The sequence below is a fragment of the Entelurus aequoreus genome, linkage group LG26 (assembly GCF_033978785.1).
Source record: "Entelurus aequoreus isolate RoL-2023_Sb linkage group LG26, RoL_Eaeq_v1.1, whole genome shotgun sequence".
Taxonomy (NCBI): domain Eukaryota; kingdom Metazoa; phylum Chordata; class Actinopteri; order Syngnathiformes; family Syngnathidae; genus Entelurus; species Entelurus aequoreus.
Genome location: NC_084756.1, coordinates 31,176,804 through 31,189,947, shown reverse-complemented (window position 1 = coordinate 31,189,947; position 13,144 = coordinate 31,176,804). Strand labels below are relative to the sequence as shown.

At 36.8% G+C, this 13,144-nt stretch overlaps 1 protein-coding gene across 3 annotated transcripts in view; it reads left to right on the top strand.

Annotated features, from left to right (window-relative positions):
* inka2 (inka box actin regulator 2) overlaps positions 1–12,904 on the top strand; it is a 47,486-nt gene extending 34,582 nt beyond the window's left edge. For all 3 annotated transcript variants that reach the window (XM_062037735.1, XM_062037734.1, XM_062037733.1), the window contains one exon: positions 9,324–12,904. In XM_062037735.1, the coding sequence (XP_061893719.1) occupies positions 9,330–10,499 (1,170 nt within the window). In that variant the 5' untranslated portion in view covers positions 9,324–9,329 and the 3' untranslated portion in view covers positions 10,500–12,904. The remainder of the gene's footprint in view (positions 1–9,323) is intronic.
* Positions 12,905–13,144: the final 240 nt, after the last annotated feature.

Sequence of the window (13,144 nt, the reverse complement as noted above, 5' to 3'; positions counted from 1 at the left end):
TCTGGATAAAATAACATGTTTGTACAGGTTTATCACGAGCCACGTCTTGGGTTTGATTCTACTTTTTATTAGTGTTTATTTCCACATAATCGAATATGGGGAGTACCGTATTTTTCGGACTATAAGTCGCAGTTTTTTTCATAGTTTGGCCGGGGGTGCGACTTATACTCAGGAGCGACTTATGTGTGAAATTATTAACACATTACCGTAAAATATCACATAATATTATTTAGCTCATTCACGTAAGAGACTAGACGTATAAGATTTCATGGGATTTAGCGATTAGGAGTGACAGATTGTTTGGTAAACGTATAGCATGTTCTATATGTTATAGTTATTTGAATGACTCTTACCATAATATGTTACGTTAACATACCAGGCACGTTCTCAGTTGGTTATTTATGCCTCATATAACGTACACTTATTCAGCCTGTTGTTCACTATTCTTTATTTATTTTAAATTGCCTTTCAAATGTCTATTCTTGGTGTTGGGTTTTATCAAATAAATTTCCCCAAAAAATGCGACTTATACTCCAGTGCGACTTATATATGTTTTTTTCCTTCTTTATTATGCATTTTCGGCCGGTGCGACTTATACTCCGGAGCGATTTATACTCCGAAAAATACGGTACATATATTTTCAGTGCAGTAAAAGTCGGTATGTAAAAAAAAAACTACACCTATTATAGCTAAATCTTGTATGAATAGAACAAACTAATAAAGTATAATAAAGTAAATTATGTAAAACCAACTTTTCTTACCTATTGGTACCAGTTTTTGCATGGGATCTGCATAAGTCTCGAAAATGTCAAATCAAATCAAATCTTGCCCTCTTTCATACTTCCAGGAAACGATCCGTTTGGAATTCGCCCCATTGGTGACGTCAGCGGTATACCCATATATGGTATATATGTGCCGAAAGTGATTTGCGCGAGTCCGCCATTGTAATCCGATGCTGTCACCAATAAGCTCGTTATTTTTCTCTAACCTCTTGTTGTGGGGCAGACTGGCTCATACATGCACATGCATCCTCCGCTGCTGCCATTTCTAATACAAAGTAGCGTATAGTTCAAAATTAATCTGTCAGTAGACTCGCTAAAAACTACAACAAAGATGGCGTGCCTCGAAGTGGAATAAATCGGCGCATCCTGAAGAGACGGTCAGAAATCAGTTTGAAGATGGTCTTTAAAATATAATCTAAGCAACATTCTGACCAAAGAACCACCATCACATGTTATGTAGACCACAAGGAAGTGTTTTAAATGTAGAAAAAAAATCATAATATGACCACTTTAAATGTGACACTGGATGCTCCAAATGTAAATGCATTTTTTATTTTGCTATTTTTGTATTTAAGTAACAAAAAGTAAAATGTATTTTTAATTTAGTTTGACTTTCGTATAAATTTAAGTTGTCCCCATTTTTTCATAATGATTATTGGTTTAGTCTTTATTTTAATTTTGTATTTACACTAAACTTAATAAAAAATAAAAAAAACATTTATTTAAAATATTATTATTATTATTCTGTCATTTAATTATTTATTTTTAACAGCATTGTTGATCATTAAGTTAAAGTTAAAGTTAAAGTACCAATGATTGTCACACACACTAGGTGTGGTGAATTTGATCCATCCCCTTGTTCACCCCCTGGGAGGTGAGGGGAGCAGTGGGCAGCAGCGGTGGCCGCGCCCGGGAATCATTTTGGTGATTTAACCCCCAATTCCAACCCTTGATGCTGAGTGCCAAGCAGGGAGGTAATGGGTCCCATTTTTTTATAGTCTTTGGTATGACTCGGCCGGGGTTTGAACTCACAACCTACCGTGTACCTTCTTTAGCATGTATACAGAATGTATTTGGTTATAATAACAAGTCGTATTGGTCTTTATCCATCCATCCATTTTCTACCGCTTGTCCCTTTCGGGGTCGCGGGGGGTGCTGGAGCCTATCTCAGCTGCATTCGGGCGGAAGGCGGGGTACACCCTGGACAAGTCGCCACCTCATCGCAGTATTATGACAGGTCTATATGATAGGATAGACTTTTATTCCTTTTTGATGTATTATATCCTTTTTGACTGTACTTAAATGTATAATGTATTTATATTATTCACATGTGAATAATGCTGTATAATAGACTGTATTTATGTTATTCACATGTGCATAATGCTGTATAATAGACTGTATTTATATTATTCACATGTGAATAATGCTGTATAATAGACTGTATTTATGTTATTCACATGTGCATAATGCTGTATAATAGACTGTATTTATGTTATTCACATGTGAATAATGCTGTATAATAGACTGTATTTATATTATTCACATGTGAATAATGCTGTATAATAGACTGTATTTATGTTATTCACATGTGAATAATGCTGTATAATAGACTGTATTTATGTTATTCACATGTGAATAATGCTGTATAATAGACTGTATTTATGTTATTCACATGTGAATAATGCTGTATAATAGACTGTATTTATGTTATTCACATGTGAATAATGCTGTATAATAGACTGTATTTATGTTATTCACATGTGCATAATTCTGTATAATAGACTGTATTTATATTATTCACATGTGAATAATGCTGTATAATAGACTGTATTTATGTTATTCACATGTGAATAATGCTGTATAATAGACTGTATTTATGTTATCCACATGTGAATAATGCTGTATAATAGACTGTATTTATATTATTCACATGTGAATAATGCTGTATAATAGACTGTATTTATGTTATTCACATGTGAATAATGCTGTATAATAGACTGTATTTATGTTATTCACATGAGAATAATGCTGTATAATAGACTGTATTTATATTATTCACATGTGAATAATGCTGTATAATAGACTGTATTTATGTTATTCACATGTGAATAATGCTGTATAATAGACTGTATTTATGTTATTCACATGTGAATAATGCTGTATAATATACTGTATTTATGTTATTCACATGTGAATAATGCTGTATAATAGACTGTATTTATATTATTCACATGTGAATAATGCTGTATAATAGACTGTGTTTATATTATTCACATGTTAAAAATGCTGTATAATAGACTGTATTTATGTTATTCACATGTGAATAATGCTGTATAATAGACTGTATTTATGTTATTCACATGTGAATAATGCTGTATAATAGACTGTATTTATGTTATTCACATGTGAATAATGCTGTATAATAGACTGTATTTATGTTATCCACATGTGAATAATGCTGTATAATAGACTGTATTTATATTATTCACATGTGAATAATGCTGTATAATAGACTGTATTTATGTTATTCACATGCGAATAATGCTGTATAATAGACTGTATTTATGTTATTCACATGAGAATAATGCTGTATAATAGACTGTATTTATATTATTCACATGTGAATAATGCTGTATAATAGACTGTATTTATGTTATTCACATGTGAATAATGCTGTATAATATACTGTATTTATATTATTCACATGTGAATAATGCTGTATAATAGACTGTGTTTATATTATTCACATGTTAATAATGCTGTATAATAGACTGTATTTATATTATTCATATGTACAAAGTGTTTATTATCTATTGTGAGCGAACTGTGGTGCTGAATTTCCCCCAGGGATCAATAACTTACTTTCTATTCTATTCTATTCTATTCATCCCACAATGGGGAAATTACGTTGTTGCGGTGCATGTTTTTACATACAGTAACAGAAGTAAAACGTAATTAAAAACAGAAAAATTTAAATAAATACTTGATATTGCGCACTAATATGTAAAAATAAGAGATAAAATGAAACAAAAAAACACTACCATCCTTATTGCACACCAAAAAATGTTGCCACTTGCGAAAATTCACCTTTGGAAAAAAGAACTTTTTGGGGGGTATTTTGTCATGGTTACAATTTATAGTTGTATTGAGGTTTTTTTCCTCCCCATGATGCAACATGTCCTCCTCTCACGGGGCTTACAGGTTGCTTTGTTGATGACCTTGCTGTCCCCTCACTCGCTTGTCATACACCGTTGTTACATTCCCAGTGGTGATTGGGTGATGGGGGTACTCTCCCCCATGTGCAACCCCTCCCCCCACCCCCAGCTTTGTCCATCTATAATTGAAGTCTCCTCCACATTGAAGCATATGGCCGTGGAGCCCCTCCTGTCATGGCTGACTCTCACTGACTCTCTTCTTGTTGTCACTTCATCTCCGCCCGAGTGACCCCGCTAAGCCCCCCTTTTTATTCGAAGGGGATGAGTCCAGACATGCAGCTCTGATTGGTCGACTGCATGTATAAATGTTTGGGGTCAGTCCCATCGTGTTAGCTTGGTGACTGAAGGACTTCATAGCAGGTGAGCACAGTTGGTCATTTTTAATAAGTTGTGTTTCTTGAAGGTTATTGATGGTGTTGGCTAAAAATCAGTTCTGATTTGTAATAAGCGAGCTGCTCGTTTTTAGGTCTTAAATCAGTGGTGTCCAAAGTGTGGCCCCGGGGGCCATTTGTGGCCCGCAGCTAATGTTTTACCGGCCCGCAGCACGTCATTCTAAAAATACTAAAACATTTTTTAAATAAAAGAGCAAATAGGTGAAATGCAATCAGAAAAAGTTGCATTGTTGAATCTAATAACACTTTTTTTTTAAATAATTTATCAAAAAATAATAATGAATCAAAATTAATGTTTCTATGAATTATTGACTGATTTTAGGACAAAAAAGACATAAATACAAATAAAAAAAACATGAAAAATATGAAAATTATTTCAAAAATATACATACTAATTATATACTAATACTAATTATTATATTGATTGTTATTATGAATATACAAAACTTATTACATTATATTTGATCTGAAGCTATAGAGATTTAAGTGTTGATTGTAAAAAAAAAAGGCAAAAAAAAAAAAAAAGCATGACCTTTTTGAGTGGGGCACTTTTGGATCCCCAAGAATTGTATTGGAATAAAAAAAATACATTTTGATATTAATTATTGACCTATTTAGGAATCCAATTACTTCACATCAAATATTCCACTTTGAAAATATTTTTGGGAAAAATACTGTATATTTTATATTTTTGCCCCAAAAAATAGGATTTTGACAAAAAGCTCATAAAATGTAAAAAATATATATATATATATATATATATATATATATATATATATATATATATATATATATATATATATATATATATATATATATATATATATATATATAAAATAAATAAATAAATAAATCAATTAAAAAAAATAATAAAATAAATATATATATATATTTTAAGTTGATCAAACTTCAAATATGATGTTGAATTAGAGATTCAAGCGTAAATAAATAATATATGACTTATTTTTAACCTTTTTTAAGACTGAAACCCTTCTGGGTCCCTAGGACCTAACTTGAGGGAGGCCCAAAGGTTAAAAAATTATATCAAAATGGCCCCCGCGTGCTTTGATTTTTCAAAGTGAAAAAAGTTTGGACACCCCTGTCTTAAATAGTTCGGAGATGAAGACATAGCTAGGTGATTCACAATGTGGGTCAGGGAGTGCGACCGATTCAGGCCCGCAAGTCAGCCTGTCTGTCTGGAGGCAGGGGAAGACGGTTATGTCACATGACCCGACCCCGCCAACTGATGAGAGGTGAAAGCGAGAAGCAGGAGGAGGAGGAGGAGGAGGAAGTATTATGAATCATCGCTGTTATCACAATGAATCATCTCTCTATGATGCAGTGTTTTCAATAGGAAGGAACCGTGGCTCCAAGCTGAGGCGACCATCTGCCTCAATCAGATAATAATAGCGTTATTAATTGATGGTCATGCACTAACATAGGCAAAATAAATAATTAGGTAAAAAATATATATTTTGGGCTGCATATGTGCTACATTTGTATGTACAGTACAGTACTCATCCAATGCGTTTTCTTTATTTTTTATTTTCTTATTATTATTTTTTTGTCCTGTTCAGCTTCTCAGGCAAATCATATAGTAGATGTGCAAATTTACTTTACAAAAGAGAATTGTAGGATACTTCTCTTGTTGCCTTATTTGTACTTGACTTTATTAAATGTATTTATATTATCATTTGGTGCAGCCGGGCAGGAGCAGGAGGGGATGGAAAGAGAGAAAAAAGGAAGACAGAGGCGGAAATGCAACAAATGCAACAATACATATATGTAATGATAACTTGAAATACAAAAGAAAGCCTGTAAATGGAGGGTAAGAAAGAGAAGCCAGCTATATTAACCTTGTAGATTGTTATAGTAACAATAGGTTAAGCTTTGTCAGTGTGCCATGTGTTACCCAGTTTCCCCTAGGGCAGTGGTTCTCAAATGGGGGTACACGTACCCCTGGGGGTACTTGAAGGTACGCCAAGGGGTATGTGAGATTTTTTTTTAAATATTCTAAAAATAGCAACAATTCAAAAATCCTTTATAAATATAAATAAAAACCTATCTTTTTTTCCAAATAGTTCAATAAAGACCACTACAAATGAGCAATATTTTGCACTGTTATACAATTTAATAAATCAGAAACTTCTTTATCTCTTTTTTCAACCAAAAATGCTTTGCTATGATTAGGGGGTACTTGAATTAAAACAATTTTCACAGGGGGTACGTCACTGAAAAAAGGTTGAGAACCACTGCCCTAGAGTAACAACGTTAATATACACTACCGTTCAAAAGTTTGGGGTCACATTGAAATGTCCTTATTTTCAATGAAGATAACTTTAAACGAGTCTTAACTTTAAAGAAACACACTCTATACATTGCTAATGTGGTAAATGACTATTCTAGCTGCAAATGTCTGGTTTTTGGTGCAATATCTACATAGGTGTATAGAGGCCCATTTCCAGCAACTATCTTTCCAGTGTTCTATTGGTACAATGTGTTTTCTCATTGGCTCAGAAGGCTAATTCATGATTAGAAAACCCTTTTGCAATCATGTTCACACATCTGAAAACAGTTTAGCTCGTTACAGAAGCTACAAAACTGACCTTCCTTTGAGCAGATTGAGTTTCTGGAGCATCACATTTGTGGGGTCAATTAAACGCTCAAAATGGCCAGAAAAAGAGAACTTTCATCTGAAACTCGACAGTCTATTCTTGTTCTTAGAAATGAAGGCTATTTTACAAAATTTTGAACGGTAGTGTATGTTTGATGAAACAAGATTATATGCATGAGTGTATGTATGTATATGTACTTGTATGTGTATGTTTGTACAGTGAATGTATATGTACAGTATGTATATATGTTTGTACAGTGAATGTTTTCTTTATTTTCATGACTATTTACATTGTAGATTGTCACTGAAGGCATCAAAACTATGACACCTGTGAAGTGAAGACCCTTTCTGGTGACTACCTCTTGAAGCTCATCCAGAGAATGCCAAGAGTGTGCGAGACAGTGATCAGAGCAAAGGGTGGCTATTTTGAAGGAACTAGAATATAAAACATGTTTTCAGTTATTTCACCTTTTTTTGTTAAAGTACATACAGTAACTCCACATGTGTTTATTCATAGTTTTGATACCTTCAGTGACAATCTACAATGTAAATAGTCATGAAAATAAAGAAAGCACATTGAATTAGAAGGTGTGTCCAAACTTTTGGCCTGTATTGTATAACATGTATTTTCTTAATTTATCTCTACTTGTTTTAATCCTATTTCAGGATTTGCAACTAACTCTGTGCACAGTAGCCCAGTTTCAAAGATACAAAGATTCAAATTAATAGTATTTATACTGTAATTATGATATACATAAACAGTATTTTGTACTTTCAATGGACCCTAATGGTGCCACTTAGCATAATAATAATAATAACAACAACAACAATAATAATAATAATGTAGTGGTTCACATAGAGGACTTTTGTGCAGCAGAGTTACTCTGGAAGAGACTGGTGATAATACAGAAATCACATAATGATAACAGTAATAATAATAATAGTTGTTTTACTTGAGCTACTACTGCTCATAGAACCTGGAAGAAAAAATATAAAACAAATAAATAACGATTAAAAATATTTATAAAAAAAAAATTGTGAGTAGTTAATTTTTTTTATTTGTTGTTTATTAATGTATTAATCATGCACGTATTTTCTTTATATTTTTAAATATTTTGTCCTGTCCAGCCACTCAGGCGAATCATATTGTTGATGTAGATGTCTGTACAGCATATCGGAAGTGTGGGATACTTCTCTTGCTGCCTTATTTGTATCTGACTTTTTTATATGGATTTATTTCATGTTTGGTGCGGTCGGACTGGAGCAAGAGGGGATGGAAAGAAGAAAAAAAGGATGACAGAGGGGGAAATTGCGGGGACAAGAGGGGGATAAGACAGAGAGACAACAACATTAGCAAATACGATATGCACAAAAATGATACAAAAAGTGATAACTAAGAAGCAGTTAATGAAGTAAATATTAATAACACTGAAATGACAATGAACATTATTGCACTACAAATGGAGAAATAAAAATACCAATAGAAATAGCACTATTGATAATGCATAATAACATGAATAACCTCTATTATCAACAATATAAGTGTTTCAAATGCAACAATACATATATGTAATGACAATTTAATTACAAAAGAAAGCAGATAAATGGACGGGAAGAAAGAGAAGTAAACTATATTAACCTTGTAGATTGTTATAGTAAAGATAGGTTTAGCTTTATCAGTGTACCGTGTTTTACCTAGTTTTCCCTGAGGGGAACAACGTTAATATATGTTTGATGAAATGTGATTATATGCATGAGTGTTTGTATGCATATGTACTTGTATATGTACAGTATGTGTATACGTATGTTTGTACAGTAAATGTGCGGGTTGATTTATGTAGTGTATTGCTGTATGTATGTGCGAGTGTATGTACTTATGTATATTAGACAAGTAAGAATAAATTATCACATAAATAATAAATAAAATTGTAATTTCAAAATAGTATTAATTTTCCCGAGTATTAGTGGCCCATTGTGTGTTATTGTAATCGGTATTTAATATTTTAACGTGTTTGATCGGTGGCAAGACAGATGAATGTACAGGAAGTAGTAAATAGTACTGTACTCGTGTAGTAGTAGTAGTGAAACAGTGTATTCTAAGTAGCAGTAAAGAGGACAGCTCGTCTGTTTTGCAGCTGTCATGGTAGAATGTTCTCTCTTGTACGGGAGCCATATGGGACTGTGTGGACCTCCATCCAAAAGTGGGTCAAATGACTCATAGTAAAACAAGGTGCCAAGACCGCCTGTGGACTGTTCCCAGTCTGGCTCAGAGCAGGACTTGAGAAGAAGCGGATTTGAATATTTTTCTGTCTTCCCTCAGGTGTCCATGAAAGAGGCAGGAGATGGTCTCCACGCTCAGATGAATTCGATGATGGGAGCCCTCCAGGAACTCAAGCTCCTTCAGGTCCAGACCACTCTGGAAAGCCTCAGCCTGTCAGCTCGGCCTGTCCTAAGAGGTGGAATCCATCACCGGGACACACCAGTTTCCGGCACGACGTCTACAAGCGCTTCAGTCGGGGATCACAGGTTGTCTGACACACTCAGCCTGAGTCCGGACACTTCCATGGAGTTCGGGGCCACGTTTTCCAGAGATGGACAAAGTAGATACAGCAGTGAAGAGACTTTGTCTTCTGGATCCAGTCTGGAGTTGGACAGAGTAACACAAAGCGAGAATAACCAGGAGGCGTTACCAAGGAGGTGGTCAGGCTACATGGCACCACAGGTGGACTTCTATGGGCCAGTGGTGGGGACACCTCCACCAGAACCATACGTCCAATCCCAGGCTCCTCCGCGTTCACAGGTGGTGGATCTGCCAAACATCCTCAACAGACTCTCCAGGGAAGGTCCATCATTGGACAACAACTACTCCCAGGACGGTGTTGATGATGCCGGCGACTGGACTTCCTCGCTCATGAGCCGCACTCGCAACCGCCAACCTTTAGTGCTTGGAGACAACATCTTTGCCGACCTCGTAGGCAATTGGCTGGACTTGCCAGAGGTAGAGACGGATGTGGGGAAGGAGGAGACGAGGATGAGGAGGGAGGTGGAGATGGCAGACGAAAGCTCCGACATACCAGACGCTCCGGCTCACCCACTCCGTCTTAGCCGCTCTCAGGAAATCTGCCGGAAGTTCTCGCTCACCACAAACATCTTCAAGAAGTTCTTCCGCAGCGTTCGACCAGACCGGGACAAGCTGCTGAAGGAAAGGCCCGGCTGGATGTTGCCTGAGCTCCCAGAGGGCGACTTCTTTAAACGGCCCAGAAAGATGGCTTCCAAAAGCAGTCAGAAAGGAAGCTTCTACTTGCCGTTCTGGGCTAACAACGGACCACAGTGTAAAGAGCGGTTGGGTCACACTGAAACTCTGACAGAACAAAATCACTTCCACCACGTCCACGACAAACCTTTCGCAGGGATTTACTTAGACCGCAGACAGCCAGAGACTAGTTTGAGGAAAGTGCAGCCATTGTTTGACAACAACAAAGCTGTGTGGGTTTGACGGACCAGCCTGGACCAGGAGCGAACTTCACAGCCACAACATCTAGACCCTGCAGATCATCAGGGCAATGTTTCTATCTGACAATCCTAAAACCATAAACCAGGGAGTGTTAAAGACATTTTTGTACCAGCCAAAGTTTCTCTGACTGGAACATCTGACATGGTACTTCAAGGACTCTTACCAAACCGTACTGTCAGTGTACGCACAAACATTCTATTCGGGTCCAACACAAGCTCAAGTCTACCAGCTAATCCCCTCAGCATGTCGGTAGAAAGAAAGTGTTTGGTTAAGGACCTACATTCAAACCTAAAGGTGATTGGATGACGGTTGTTTGGGTCGTATCCATTATCCAATCAGATCAACTCGTTAAAGAGTACAAGGTGCTAGCTTTTGACAAGTAGCTTTTTCTCCATCGATGCTATCCTCTCTAAGTAACCATATCGGGAGATTCTCTGCAGATAATTTTACTTCCCCACGTAATTCTGCCTTACAGAAAACTGGAAAATTGGACATTTCTTACCTCAGACTATAAAAAGAACCCGAGATCAGAGTTGCTACTAGAAAACTCGGGTGTAGAAATGGGCAACTATGGCCAATAATGTTGTAAAAGATACTTTTAATGTTTTTAACTCCATGCAAGGGAAGTGGCCCAACATCTACTCCACATTGTTTGCTGAATTTTAAAGACTGCCAAAACAAAGTAAGATAGCGATGGTCAGCCATGTTTTTTTTTTTGTTTACTTTGGCCAGGACTACTATAAGAAATGCCTCCTGGTCAAAAAGTACGGTTAGAAACATGTAGCAACCGCGCCTCAAGGGATGTAAACAAACTAAGATAGCGATGGTCAACCATGTTTTTTTTTCGTTACTTTGGCCAGGACTACTTTGAGGATGAGGCCTGGTAAGGTCTGAGAGTGATATCTGGGTATAAGAAATGCCTCCTGGTCAAAAAGTATGGTTAGGAACATGTAGCAACCGAGCTCCAGGGGATGTAAACAAACTAAGATAGCGATGGTCAACCATGGTTTTTTTTGTTACTTTGGCCAGGACTACTTCGAGGATGAGGCCTGGTAAGGTCTGAGAGTGATATCTGGGTATAAGAGATGCATCCTGGTCAAAAAGTATGGTTAGGAACATGTAGCAACCGAGCTCCAGGGGATGTAAACAAACTAAAATAGCGATGATCAACCATGTTTTTTTTCATTACTTTGGCCAGGACTACTTTGAGGATGAGGCCTGGTAAGGTCTAAGAGTGATATCTGGGTATAAAAAATGCCTCCTGGTCAAAAAGTATGGTTAGGAACATGTAGCAACCGAGCTCCAGGGGATGTAAATAAACTAAGATAGCGATGGTCAACCATGTTTTTTTCGTTACTTTGGCCAGGACTACTTTGACGATGAGGCCTGGTAAGGTCTAAGAGTGATATCTGGGTATAAGAAATGCCTCCTGGTCAAAAAGTACGGTTAGGAACATGTAGCAACCAAGCTCCAAGGGATGTAAACAAACTAAGATAGCGATGGTCAACCATGTTTTTTTTCATTACTAAGGCCAGGACTACTTTGACGATGAGGCCTGGTAAGGTCTGAGAGTGATATCTGGGTATAAGAGATGCATCCTGATCAAAAAGTACGGTTAGGAACATGTAGCAACCGAGCTCCAAGGGATGTAAACAAAGACCCAAAACTGCTGCTTTGACCAAAACGCTAATTGCTAATGTCTTTGGAGGCTACTAGCTCGTCAAAGGACAGCAATAGAGTGCATGACTAGATCCCTTCCAGCAGAAGCCGCACGTTCAACTTGTTTGTGTTTTTTGTTAGCCTGCTGTCGTGTCACATATTCCTAATGGCACACACACACACGAGTGGACTGTCACTCCACATGGGCTGTTGGCACGCAGGAGTGGGGGTGGGGGGTAAACATGGCAGAACCAACCATTGACTGCCATCTGCTAGTAAAAATACTTGTAAAAAAACAACAACAACATGACCCTTTGTGTACATATTTGCCATCAACAGCTATTGAACACGACACTAAAGACCAGATCTTTTTCACACTTTAGCGTTATTGTCTCAACACCGCCAGCACTCGGACCACCGAATACGTAAGACAATCTGACGCACTCGTCATCTAAGTTATTCTTATTTTCCAACTGACCAATCAGAGTAGCCAAGAAAGATTAGGAGCGTCTTATGGTGGCTCAGTCTCAGGGTCCAGAGCCCTACGTCACACACACTTCCCTTCACAAGGACCACTTTTTAACACACGCCAAAATAATTGTTGTTTTTTTTACGTCCTCAAGGTGTGCTTGTTGGGTTTTTTTTATTCGTCAGTTATGCAAATTGTTACTGGAGATTCTGTCATGTGTTTTGTAAACTCTTTTGAATACAATAAACCTGCTTTCGGAAACAAACATGGCTGCTGTGGTAAACACGTGCTGGTGTGCATGGCAAATGTGGTATTTTGGTTGGTAAATTACGAAAATACTACACTTCATCTAAGCCGGGGGTCAGCAACCCAAAATGTTGAGAGAGCCATATTGGACCAAAAATACCCCCCAAAAAAATCTGTCTGGAGCCGCAAATAATTGAAAGGCTCTTATAATGAAGGCAACACATGATATGCAGTAAATGTCTATATTAGCCTA